We start from the raw sequence: 14,144 nt of genomic DNA, 5'->3' as shown, positions 1-14,144 counted from the left end.
GAGTCCTGTGCCCTAAAGCAGGCTTAAAACAAAGATCAAGGAAGGCTCTGGTAACTATCACCATATTTCGTGCCTCTTCACACACAATCCTGGAGTCTTTGCAGGAAGAACCTAGGTTTGGAGGACTTCATTTCTTAAAGCAAAGCTTTCTTCTGACAAGTCAAAAGACAAAACATCATCTACCACGGCTGCACAAACTCTCACAACATAATTCCATTGGTTTCCCATTCATTTTTCCACCTGTTGCTGTCACTGAAGACTAGGAGGAGTAAAGCTACTGGAAGTTAAATCAAGGCAATGCAGAAGCTTTGATAGAGAACCAGTTGAAGACTGAGAACACTTCCATCAACGCTTTATTTATTTATTTAAAGTCTACACCTACAATACTTATGTTTGCAAGAAGTAGCTGGTAACAATGACAGCAACAGAACTAAGTTTTTTTCCTCAAGAAAGGACTTCATAACTGAACTCTGTAGGAAGAGCTTAAAAAGAACAAAGATTAGAGGTTGCTGGGACACAATGGAGCACAGAATCATGTTAGATGTCTAACAACAGTATTCTGTATGCACTTTGTTATTTGCATCTGCTAAGTAGTGAAGTACAGTAACTCCCATTTTATAGTTGAGGTCATGGCATGCAGGGTTCCTTGTCCTGTATCTGTAAGGAAGTCTAGCAAGAACCAGGGACTTGTGCCAAGACCTTTTAAATTGCAGCCAACTCCTGTAATCCAAGACTGGATTTCAGCTGCAGGCTGAAAATCAGAAGGCAAAAAGGACAGTCATAGTAAAGAAAGAATAAAAGAATAAAAGAAAGGGAAGATAGTGCCACTATTAGGAAAATAAGACTAAGGAATCAGGCTAAGGACTAAGGAATTACCAAAGGGCCAGAGACTGGACATCTAGCAGAAGACACCTAAGGCAGAATTCCCAAACCTGACGAAAGGAGCTCAAGACCAGCTAGCTGAAACAGTACTACCTTTCCTACTTTTCCGGTTTTGGTTTTTGGTCAGGGGTGGGGTGGGGTGGGGTGGTGGTGGTGGGGTTGGTTTGTTTGTTTTTTGTTTTGGTTTTTTTGTGTTTTTATTAATTCTGACGAAGAACAGGAACTTACCTTGTCATGAGTCTGAACCAGTGGTATGTAACTCAGTATTTTAAGTCTGGACATACCTACCAACCTCCAAATTGAGAAAAACCATGAGAAATATAGCCACAAATTTGGAATGCTTTGCATTTTTGGACTGGAAAATTTTAGACAGTTAAAAGGAGAGATGAAAAGTCACTAGTTATATTTTGTTCCACACTGACAGAAGAAATGTGAAAAATGTGCCCTGCATGCAGGAGCACAAGTTTGGGAGGTTCCTCATATGGAGTAGGATAGAATGTCTTTAGCACCTACGTATTCCTTCTCAGTAGTTCAATGCATTCAACAATTGTCTCGGAACTGAAAAACCACCCTGCCACTGCATGTTACAACACAAAGCAATGTTTAAAGTATTACCTGACTTGAAGATATGTATTAAGCACATAAGCAGCGTGCCCAGCTCCTGGCAGTAGAAAGTATGTTGCTGCTCATTCATGTCCACTTTCAATTGTTTGGTAACAATATCTTCCAGTAGAATGCCAACCAGTTGTAATAAGAACCTTGAAAAACCATGTATACAGTCAACAGAAAAGCATCAATGCAACATCTTTCAGAATCAGATGAGGTCTGCCCATGAAACTCAGTAAGTTTGAAAAACAAAATATGAAGTCCATGTACATTCATCCTAAATAGGATGCTAAATTAAATGCTACAGAACAGGCTGACCTAAAACAAATACGATGCTATAGGTATGGAGAGACGATCACAAGCACTTCAATAATTACATATTGGATCTGGGTTATATACTCATCAGCTAAAGTCACGATAGCATGCCCACCTCACACAGCAAACATTCAAAACGCTATGGTGTCTTTATAGTGATTTGCAATGAGCTAAAAAACACACCGTGACAGTTACTACAGCTCAGCTGAGGAGTGGTAAACTCAGCAAATCACAGTAATTCAGCTGTTTACAGCCTCATCTATCCACTCTCTACCACACAGGTTCCATATCAGACCTCCAGACAGGGGGAATCGAAAGAAACACCAAAAAAGGGCATTTGAGGAAAGCCATCCTTGCTGCTGGCCATTATCATTCCTCAACTCACTCATGCTGGCCATAAGGTCACATTAAGGGAGTCCAGAAGCCCCCTTTCCCTCTACCCATCACCCTCACAGTGATAAGAAACAGCATTTTATTTCTATCTGAAGTTCCATACTTGAGTAAAAAGTTCTTATTTTCTTAAACAAATAGCTATTCCAAATGCTTCCCACCACATTAAAACATAATGCCTTAATGACAAACATTATGTCAACATAATACCATTGTCATCTCTCCACACTTCTTTTGCCTGAAGTTTGTCACTCTGAGGACATCAGCATGGGAAGCTAACTAGACAAAGCCAGCTCTTTGAAAATAGGAAATAAAGAGTAGGACTAACTTAACAGATTTGAATCCATCTGCTGCCAAGATTCTAGCACAGAACCTGGGCTTCTACTAAGGGGATGACTCATCTTTCAGTCCCCACACAGGGAGGAAGGAAAGGGTTAACCACCAGTTAAGTTTTTGGACCTGATTTTAATAAGTCCAGGATTCACCCATTTTAACAGCTCCATTAGGTCCTTCACTTGGCTGGAGAAGAGGTATCAGGACAGTCCAAAGTCCCTACTACAAACTGCTCATCTCCTCCCTCTACTGTCCATCTCATTATTCCTTCCTCCACACACACTCCTCCCCGTATCAACTTATTAACAGACTTTATTCCTATCAGATAGTAGTTCTATACATGTGTATATATTGCACAATATGTATGGGATTTCTCAAAAATCTTAATCTTTACCCTAAGTTATTCAAAAAACAACATACCTAGAAAATGTCTCTTCAGGCAGATATTTAGCCTGTTTAACTTCAGTGCAATCCTCTGGTGCAGACAAGTTATTTTCTCCACATCTTAGTCTGTTAATTGCTTGACATGAAATCAAATATGGTGAGAAAGAAAGCTCCTGTATACGGGATAGAACGATGTCTTCTGTTGACTGTGAAATCAGAACTCTAAGGATAGCTAAAATTCCAGAAATCCATAGCTGGACTGTGCTCACTGATGCCTAACACAAACACAAAAATGCAAAAGATTGTTTAACTTCAAAGGTATTCAACACAACATAGGAATGTATTTAAAAAAATTAACATTTTCATTAACTGTTGTATAAAATCAGATGCTTTCGAGAATGGAGCAAGCAGGAAATAACTTTTATGCTCAGGTTTTCCAAAACGCTATTCTTGTGGTAACTGTCAAGCTTATATTCACTCTGTTAATCAATCTCTCAACTATAAAAATGGTAGTAATACTTGCATAAGAAAAGTGTGATTTACCTATTAAATTGCATTCTAGAATTTATTATAATAGTATGTTTCTCTATGTTCCTGATCCTCAAAATACAAAACGAAGGCAAGTAATCCATAAGCAGAATGTTCCTGTATAAAGTGCTCCCAGTTGGTAAATCATATTAGATCTAACCAACTCTTTCCTAAAATCTGCTGCAGGTACTTCAAAACCACATTGCAAATTAAGAAAGAGAAACACATGCTCTTTTGTTTTGCATGAAAGACACCAGATTCTCTCTTCTTTGGAAAGAATTGCTTACCATTGTTTTAGGAGTAACAAACATACTCCTTAAAAGCATGTCCACAGGGCGAAGGGATGAAGGAGCCAAAATTTCAAACAAAGTGTTCAATACTCCCAGAGCATCATGAGAGTCTATATGCATCTGTAAAAGAAAAACACAAAACTAATTTGTAACTATCCATTAAAGGTAACTGCAACACAAAATTACTATTTCATGTTTTAAACATTTCTATGACAACCTGTGTGCAATAAAGCTGTCCTTTACAGTACAAAATTTAGAGCAACCAAAAGCTATGAAAGGTAAATTAAAGTTTCATTGCAGGCCTTCCTACACAGGAGTTTTGAGAACACAGACAAAAATCTATCATATGAAACTCAATATACTTACCACATATATTTTATTAGGAGAAATATACCATATTCAGAATGAGACCAAAAGACTGACTTGTCATAAAATTTAAAAACTTTTCTCCTCCCTGCACATCCTACCAGGCATATTTATAGAGAGCAAAGCTGGTTGTGAATAAACTTAAGCAGGTAACTAGGAGAAAAAAAAAAAATTCTAATCATCAGAAAAGCAAACAGCTACAATGGTATTACACTGCAGCAACAGAGGTAGGACAACTCACTTGATCAGGTTCTTTAGATAAATTATAAAACAATCAACTGCAAAAAGCAAAGGACTGGACTCGAAGTCTGGATGACCCTATCTTGCCTAAGTAATTTGATAGTTGAGCACACGCACAGATTCATACAAAACAAAGGCAATTTCAATTTGCCAACATTTTAGCTTTGCTCAAAAACTGTTGTCTGATCCACAATAACTGTCCACTCTCCCCAACCATAACATCTCCTCATGGGAGTGGGGATCTGCCATCATGAAGTAAAGAACATTAAGGGTACAATTTCACTAGTTTTACTTATTACCCTTGAAGTAAGCGTTTCTAACTCCAGGAAAGCTGTATCGAAGACAAGTTGTCTATTGCTTAGATTTTCGGTGCCGCTCCCTTTCTCCTAAAAGGAGTCGTCTTTTCTTCCCAGATACAAAAGGCCTACTCTCGATCCCCAGTGTGCAGTCCAGTGAAAGAGACACGTACACACTGGAGGGAGCCCAGCAGAAAGCCACACAGATGGTTACAGCCTTGGAGCATCTGTCACACAAGGGGCAGCTGAGATTGTTCAGCCTGGAGAAGGCTCAGGGGGATCTTTATCAATGCGTACAAGTATCTGACCAGAGGAAGCGGGGGGGAGGAGATGACACAAGTACAGAAGAGCCAGAATCTTTTCAGTGGTATCCAGTACCATGATGAAAGGCAATAGGCACAAGGAATACAGGAAATTCCATTTAAATACAGTTTTTATTTATTTGTTTTCCACCTGTGAGGATGCTCAGACACTGGAAAAGGTTTCCCAGAGAGGTTATGGAGGCTCCATCCCTAGAGACTGTCAAAACTTGACTGGACATGGTCCTAAGCAATCTGCTCCAGTAGACCCTGCTTTGAGAGGCAGACAATATCTAGAGGTCCGTTTCAACCTCACCTATTCCATGATTCTGTGATTTATTAATGCAGTTTCAGACTATGTCTTTTCATTCTCCTCACTAAGAAAAAATGCAATTAGACCCACTGCAGTTATGAAAAAATAATTTTGACATTCTATAAACATGGGAGAATCTTCACAACACTTAATAAGTGCTCTGATGTAATCATGTATGTAAGAGAAGTAGAATGAGCTTCCTCTGGAAACAGCCTTGAAGATACTGCACATACTTCGTGCATTTAAATACAACCTTCATCCCTTCAAAGACTCAGTTTACCTTGCAGTAATTGTTTTTTCAGATATGGCAACCACACTTCCAAGAAAATGTCTTCATATTAAAAAAAAAAAAAATCAAATACCCAAAGCCATTATTGATACATACATTATAACAATTACTTTAGATGTTTATAGATTAAAGAATTCATATAATAACCTGTTGTTTTGCAAGCATTGGGAGAATAATGTCAGCTATTTGCCGGGACAATCTTTTCCATTTGTCTTCATTTTCTTTATGACACTGTTGCAATACTAAGATGAACATTTCTAGCACCTGAGGAAAAGTCCAAAAGAATGCAAGTAAACACCCACACTAACAGGAAACATTTAAGTAATACCGTAGCGGGAAAAATATTTACTGTTTCATCCATCTGCCAAAAAGCAAAAATAAAAGAAAATCCACATGAGAAACCACACAAAATTTTTAAAACTGCATTTTCAGGTTAAAAGCTTGTTCCGAGTTACTTTTTTTTTTTTTTTTTTTTTTTTTTTTTTTTTAAGAATTTTCCAGTTACTTTTATAAACTAAAAAAAAGTTTTCTTGGTCCTTTTTAAATGGCTTTTGTCAAAAGACTACTCAAACAACTGGAAAAAGGATAGTAAATCTAAATGCCACATCGCATCCTCGACAAAAAGGGGAGGAAGGAAGAGAGCGCTTTCCCACGTGTATATTCTTTCTTTACTCTAGCTCAAATAAAGTTTAAATTCGGTCAAGGAAACAGAACAGACATCTTTATGGAGCTCATTCACCTGAGATATGTCACTTTTATATGAAAGTTTATAGGAGAGCATATAATGGAGCACACCAACAACAAGAATCACTTCTAGTAGCTGAATGTGTTATTGGTTTGAGGGTTAGAGAGATCACACTTTCACGGACAGACAGGCCAAAGACACAGCGAGCAGGAATGTTAATACATGGACTGGAAAGCAGGACAGAAGAATCTGGTTCAGAAAACCAGTTATACGGAGCACTTATAAAAGAAATTCAAGTAGTTCAGATTCAGAAACGCAGCCAATAAGAAGAAAAAGAGATCACCAGATGATCTCAACAGCTTCCCAAAAAGCTTTCTCATGAGAGAGGAGATAGGAGCGATTCTGGGCTGAATGACTTGAACTCTGGAGCTCCATGGATGGTAGCTACAGTTGTAACAGAAAAAAGTTAAAGGTTGCAGCTCTTGGAGCCTCCCAAATTACAGGGACACCACTGCAGAACATCCCAGCCAGGGAACAAAACCGCCCAGGGGTTAGTTTATACATACTGCACCAGCAGAACAGGACAGAGTAAGAACTACAAATGGGATGGTGTGGGCAGAGCAGTGCATGGGTGGTCTTTAATAGGTGAAGTGTGTCAGAAAGGGATGTGCTAGCGATTGCAGTACCTTATGTAACACAAAGTTATCCACTATTTCACATCATGTGTCTACAGAGTGTCATTTCATATAGTTATATTAGTCATTTTATGATTATAAAACTACAAATTCAAAAGAAAATGTGGATACACAAAATTACCCCAATCTGAACATGCAGTTCTAACAAATTATTTTGACAAGATGTACTGACTTTTTTCCCAACTATTCTCAGAAAATACCTTGCTTACATTAGCATACACTAGATTTGCATTTTCACATGATGAAAGGAAAAGCACATTAAGTTTGTTAAGCACCTGAATAAGCAATAAGATCCCATGCTAATTATGTCACTTCTCTTAAAATTACTTTTATGTTTTTCTTTTAAACAAAGTGTATTGAAGAAAGTCGTTCTTACACTCCTACAAAGCAGAAACATGTTTTCCAGACCCATGAGGTCTGGGGCAAAGTAGTAAGTGCTAACAACTGTCTAACCACCAGTTTCATTACCTTATTCAAATAAATCATAATTTTAAAATGTTATTGAAGATACTGCTATTCTACAGCAATACCTAAATCATCTCTGTGCAGCATGTTTCCTATTTTTGATCCTGTCCTTTCTTCCACTTTTACCCCCATTCTTTTCAGTTTCTTGAATCCTAATTTATTGCAACTCTTCTACTAACCTTCCGTTTATTCAATCTGCAACACAACCAAGATCATGATCTTAACTGGAGCTTTTCAGTACTTTGTTACCTAGGCTTGACTATAAAATCCCACAGACATGTTATTTGACCTGAAATACTGATTTGCAGTGCAGAACCTTTCCCCTAACCCCAAAAATCTTTGCATACTCTCTCTATAAGGAAAGATCACACACAGAGTCCAGCTATTCAAGTTTTGTACAGAAAATCATTAATACTGCCTGAAGCACTTTGAGCAGTCAAAGCAATGTTACCCTTTTTAGACCATAAACAGGGACACTTTGTCCTCCTCTCTTACCTGATGGTACTGAATAAGTCTCAGGAGCATTGACACTACCACCTCCTTTTGTGTTTCCAACTCTTTCCCAGCATCAGCTTTATTTGTTCCTCTTAACACAAAGAGATCATGAACAATGGGTTGCAAAGCTGGTATTGCTGAAATGAGATTTGTTTGTTTTAGCATGAGACAAGTCACTCTTGAACAGTGTTTTCTTGTTCTAACAGTTCAGCTACTAAAAGTAGACTGCGTTTCAGTTTATTAAAGGTTTTACCCATTCCTAAAAAAAAAAAAAAACCAAAACCAAAACAAACCCCAAACTTATCAGGCATAATGATGTCTATCTTTTTACTTCTAGTAGAAAATTTATATTATGGACAGATTTGCCCATTCTCATAGAGCTAAAATAGATATTTTTATGAAGTATTTCTCAGCAGAATCACTGGAAAGTATCAGAGAGATGCTTCTACTTAAAGGCTGAAAGTGGAGGGAAAGGGAAGAGTAGTAAAAATTAAAATCAAAGCCTTTAAAGTATTGCTATGCTATGAACTTATTACCTAATAAAGTTTCAAATAAAAGCTTTGTTGCTATTATGTAGAATGCAAAATATGGTGTAGCAGTGTTAGTAGAGTACAATAAGCTTCCTGAAGGAATTAAGCGAGACTTATTTCATTTTCTAAAAATTTAAGAGCTAGCATCTTCTGGAACAATCAGTATGATTACAGTTTTATATAGCTTAGTATTCAATACTGCTTTTATTGTTGAACTATTACTAATATTAGTGTTGGTGCCTTTTTTTTTTTTTGTTTTTAATTACCATGTGTAACAGCCTTCCTCCCACTGGCCATGATACCATCACACAGCTGAATGATCTTAGGAATTCCAATTATCTGTTTGGAATGATACCGCTCATAAGACAGCAACACCAGGAAAAAAAAGATATTAGGAATAATTGCTTCAGACTCCCTGAAAACAAAAAAATTAAAAGTGTCAAGTTTGAATTGCATAACTCTGTTCAGTAAAAATGAGTCTTTTTACAGTAAGGTTTTTTTTTTTTAAGAATGTGTTGTTCTGCTTTCATACAGTATTTCTATAACTTTTGTGCCCTGTTCTTTACTATGGGTTTTTTTCCAAGGGATTTCTTTCAAGCTTTGACCATTACGCAGTTACTAATATTATAACATACTATCTAATGCACATGACACACATTGGAGTATTTCTGTAGGAGACCCACAGAGCAAAAAACCCACTTATCTCTTCATACAAACTCAAGTGTGAGAAAAAACAGAAATAGCTGACAATAAAAATTCCACTGCATTGCTTATGATCTATTAGGTACTATACAAAATGTACCAGGTGATCAGAATACATATGGATTCACACTGAATCCGCAACAGGAAGAAGTACCTCTCCCTTCAGCAACTGAATCCTAGCAATGAAGTGCTGATTCCCGAAAGCATAGTTGGGGGGGGCGGGGGGTGGGAAATGGGGTCCCAAAGGAATGGTTTTGCAATACCAAACGGAGAAACAGAACAACACAGCTTAAGATTTTTTTTTCCATGCTACTTCCCGACTTCTTCAGCCACGTGGAACCTAAATCATCTGAAAGGGCTACCACTGGAGCCAGAGGATAAACAAGCACATTGCCCAGAACGTAACTCTCCCTTTCTCATAAGGCAGAAATAACCAGCAAAACTAATCACAACATGCTTCAGAATAAGACAGTTGTAAACCCGCACTGTTCAAAGGTTCTTTGCTAATTTCGTACCTGAACTGTCCTACTTCAATGTATTCAAACTGCTTTAGCACAAATCCAATAAACACCTAAAGAGAGAATAAAGTTTACAAGAGATACAGACACTTTAATTCCCATTTGAAATCATTTTGACAGAGTTACAGAAGTGTGTGTTTTGGAAGGAGACAAAGGAAAGACAGGCACTGAAAATCATTTATACTTATAGTTCATTCTAATACGTTATAAAGTGTTCCCTCTAAAGTTACAGATCTTGAGAATCTTGTTGACGTTAGAGCTTATTATGGTTTGTATGAACTTATGCCACATTTTACCTGTAGTAGTCTATATATTTTTAAGTATAACTTTCTCTCTCTCATGTAACACGCACTATTTGAGGCATTATAGTCAAGAAGTTAAGAATCAACCAAAAATCTAGCTCTAAACCAAGATAAAATCCAAAGTATTTAAGCACCGAAAAGATTTATCTGTGTACGAACTTACAGGAAAGTTATGTACTGCAACTCATACTAGTTTATAAACCCGAAAATACTGTAGTAAATAAACCACTTGTAAATAAAACACTTAAATTTTATTTTATGTTACAAATTTACTGCTTATATGGACAACCACACAGATTACTGTATTTGCCACTAGCTTCCTCCTGCCATTAAAATCAAATAACGGTTGTCAGCCATGACGCTCACTATCAGTCATACGGAAGTCCACACTCTCAATATAGAAAGAAGGTATTTCTATTTGTAAATGAAGTTTTATTTAACAACACTGATTGTATTGTCCACATCATCTTATTCCTAAAGTCAACCTGATGAACAGTTCTTAAATAGTTGTTGCAGAGCTTAGAAAGTAATTTATATGCAATAGAAAACCAGAAATCTGAAGCTCTTTGTGCTTGGGGGGGGAATTGAGTCTCACCTTCGTTTAAGTCTTTGTTTTCACCTATAGTACAATGAATGGATTGTTGCAAGTATTTTTGCTGTAAACATTAAGCCTGCTGGCGAGATCCCTCTATTACAAATTTGCAAAAATGGTGAGGTACCAACCTGATCCGAATCCAGAAGACAGTAGTTAACTCGTAGCTGAACCAGTTGAGCAAGCAAGTCTAGAACTTGTCTCTGCAGCTGTACCGATGTTGTTGTAGTATATTGTTTCAATGCTTTTATGACAAGGGGTTCAAATAAACGAATGTGATTGTGAATAGCATTCTGTAATAGAGAGATTTTAAAGTAATCTAACATCTGAACAGGTCTCTGATTCAAAACCAAATTACGTTCTAAAAGGAGGAAAAACGTTTCAAATCTAACGTACAGCTCTTTCAGGAGTACATAGATACAAGTACCTTATCAGCACGATGTTTTGCTGCACTGGTAATGCTAGTTTTCAGCTGTGTAGAAACTTTTTGCAGCACATCAAACCATCTGTCATAAAAAAACCAGAAAAACCCATACATATTAAAAAACACTGAGGGACAAACACACTCCCTTTAGATGCATATTGTTTTACCAATGCCAACTTTATCTACTTGATTGCTTCAAGAATCTTAGTAAAACGAAAGAGCAGAGACAACCTATAGTACACTTTGATCAGATCACATAGATTTGTGGACAACAAACATCTAGTAGAGAAAGAATTTCTGGTCTTTGCTTAGTCATCCTTCTGCCTTTTCTTTAAGGCTACTGACTATTTGCTATAATTAGCAAATTAATGAAATAGTTTTGAATACAAGCATTTAAAACCATTATGCTTTTAAAAAAAAAAAACTGAAGTGATATCCATTTTAATGATTTAGCTTTGATTTGGAAGACACATTAGTGATAATCAATACAGTGTTGCATTCAGGATCTCACTACCAAGACAAATTACTCTGCTTAAGTCTACAAGAAATAAATAATACACAATACTGTAATTTCAAGTTACTTAGCTCCCCTATGATACTTGCATTTATGAAAAACAATAAAAAGAGATTCTAGTTCAAGTTAACATTATATCATAAGGGAAAAAAGTTACCCTGAAGCATCGTGTTCCTGCTCAGCCTGAACCATGTTCCTTAGACTAGCATCAGCAAGGGCCTGTGTAAAATGTGTGTATGGTGCCATGAAGCAATAATGATAGAGACCAGGTCTCAAATTGGAAGAACCTAAGCGTTGAGCTTTGCCTTGAGCTTTGTTGGGGTTAGAAGACAAGCCATCATACTGAGAAGCCAGATTTGTCCCAAACAATGTTTTCAATAACTACAGAAGAAAATTGGAAAGAAAACAAAGTTAACATTTCAGCAAAAAAAACTTGACTCCTCACCCTCCCAAAAGACTTAAGAGGAAAGGTCAAAGTGCAAACTGTGGATCCTGTAATCAAATACAAGATGACAGAAAAAAGCTGGAAAAAAGAAACAATCCACACCTCACCCAAAAAGATATGATTGTTTTTGCAATTGAAGCTATTTCCATGGGACAACTCAAAATAGTCTACTAAAGTTCGCCTCCCACCAAAATTAAGCTTTGATGACTTGAACCCAAAAGTTTAACCGGAAGCCTGCAAGAAATCCATCAGTAAGGCAGTTCTTTGCCTTCCAGGTTTTTGATGTAGTTAACTAGCTACAGAACACATTTGGGAAGGTACGAAACAAACTTGTTTTCTGAGGATTAGCTAAAATAGTTCTTTGAAACAGAAGCAGTTCAAGAAAAAACTATCTTATTCAGATGGTATCAAGTCGCAGAACAAATCATAAAATTAAAGAAAACATGCTCTGTTTGCTCCACCTGGGCTACAGTTTCCTCACACCACTTCCCTTAAAAGAATGGCCAGCCTTAGTATCCAATTGATAACCACAGGATATCAGGATCAATCTTCCAGTAACACACAAAAAAATTACCTCCTTACCTGCTGTACACAAACTGTTGCCATCGTTGGTTCTCTGTTGAAACACGATTTTAAGTATCCCAAAATTTCTTCTACGCACTAGAAAAGCAGAAAAACAAGTGCACCTAATTGCATTTTTCTTCACTGTATAAAGCATTACTATGAAAACTGGACAAACGGCACATTTTTTTTTTTCTAAGTAAAACTACACTATTTTAAGGGAAATTGTGGAAGTATATAAAGAAATAAAAATGCAAGATCTGCCTCCTAGTCTTAAAATACCATAATACCTAACACCACAGTTAAGGAGAAAACAGTATCAAGACACAGGAGAGGAACGAGAGCAGTATGCCTTCTGACATTTTGTATATTTAACATGAGTACGTTTAAACATAATCTAGTAAGAATGACTGAAGGCAAACCATTTTGCTGGAAAGAAAAATCTCCACATGAAATTTAAACAGTAAAAAAAATTACTCCAGTTTTCAATAGCAGCAATTTAACATGGAAAATCTGCTTTAGTGCTTTACCCAACGTTGTGGCAGCACAACACTTCTAGGACTACTGTCTCTCTCAACAGTACCAATTCTAAAATCAGTGATACGTGCTTTTTCCCAGTAAGGACCACAGATATTGGACAACTTAACTACAAAAGAAAAAACACACAAATCTTATACCTTTCCAATGTCTTGAAGAGTAGCAAGTTCCAAGATTTGAGACAGAACATCTAAGGCAGACCGTAAGAAACATCCAAACTTTTCATTACTGTTCTGGAGATCCAAAGTAACCTGGTCCCAAAAAGTAAAAACACACTTTTTCTTACCAATTACTTGACAAGGAGTTAAAAATTACAGAAAGAAGTGGGTATTGACACAAAATGATCTTTTGCCTAAAATTTCAGCACAGTTCAATCAACACCACTGACAGCTTAGACTCACTTATGAATTGCTGGAAAGGTAGGACCTCATTTTGACTAAAAAAAAAACAAAAACAAAAACACCCCCATCTTCTAGCTTGAGGAAGTTACAGCATCCAGGAAGGCCTAGGATGTTGACAAGTAATGGAGAAGGGATAATGTATTTCTCAGAAACACAGCAGGTGTAATAAGAATACACCCCCTGAAGTGTACAAGTCAGATCACCAAGCTCCTAGGGAATGCATCTTCTATTACCTGAACTAATGAGGAAAAAGCTTACCCATCCTGGAATAAACTGCGGAGAGAAGAGACATTGGGATCCATTCGGCATTGCCAAGCCAGTGCAGAGTCAATTGGTACCAGCATTAGTTGCAGCAAAGAAACAAGCAACAGGGTGACAATGCCTATCAGAGGTTTTTGTTTGGTTGGGTTTTGTTTTTATTGGTGGTGGCTGTGATTTTTTTAATTTTTGTTTTGTGTGGATAAACTTTTTACACAGGCAAACAAACAAGTCTCAATACAAGCAGAGCCATGTTTAAAAGAAACACAAAGTGATTGCCCAACCACATTCTAATTCAATCAAATGATATCATGCAGTACCTTGTAATTAGCATGGGTTGCTTTCAAGACATCGTATAACTTCAGATATGATGGAAGATGATAAAAGCTTCCTACTGAAGATGATTTACTTGTTGGAACAGGCCCAGAAGCATCAGTTTGCCTAGTAGCTTAAAAGTGTATCATAGATTAGCACAGCATACTTTTTCTA

The 14,144-nt window shown here is 37.0% G+C and overlaps 1 protein-coding gene across 1 annotated transcript in view; it reads right to left on the bottom strand.

Moving 5' to 3' along the window:
- HTT (huntingtin) overlaps positions 1-14,144 on the bottom strand; it is an 87,476-nt gene that overhangs the window by 35,668 nt on the left and 37,664 nt on the right. The window contains exons 28-40 of the mRNA XM_050896588.1: positions 13,976-14,103; positions 13,137-13,247; positions 12,481-12,558; positions 11,611-11,834; positions 10,943-11,021; positions 10,647-10,808; positions 9,619-9,674; positions 8,668-8,816; positions 7,872-8,008; positions 5,679-5,795; positions 3,726-3,848; positions 2,947-3,185; positions 1,498-1,640 (exon numbers count right to left, since the gene is read on the bottom strand). Coding sequence (XP_050752545.1) covers positions 1,498-1,640; positions 2,947-3,185; positions 3,726-3,848; positions 5,679-5,795; positions 7,872-8,008; positions 8,668-8,816; positions 9,619-9,674; positions 10,647-10,808; positions 10,943-11,021; positions 11,611-11,834; positions 12,481-12,558; positions 13,137-13,247; positions 13,976-14,103 — 1,746 coding nt within the window. The remainder of the gene's footprint in view (positions 1-1,497; positions 1,641-2,946; positions 3,186-3,725; positions 3,849-5,678; positions 5,796-7,871; positions 8,009-8,667; positions 8,817-9,618; positions 9,675-10,646; positions 10,809-10,942; positions 11,022-11,610; positions 11,835-12,480; positions 12,559-13,136; positions 13,248-13,975; positions 14,104-14,144) is intronic.

Source organism: Gymnogyps californianus, chromosome 4 (genome assembly GCF_018139145.2).
Source record: "Gymnogyps californianus isolate 813 chromosome 4, ASM1813914v2, whole genome shotgun sequence".
NCBI lineage: Eukaryota > Metazoa > Chordata > Aves > Accipitriformes > Cathartidae > Gymnogyps > Gymnogyps californianus.
This window is presented reverse-complemented; position numbering and strand designations above follow the sequence as displayed.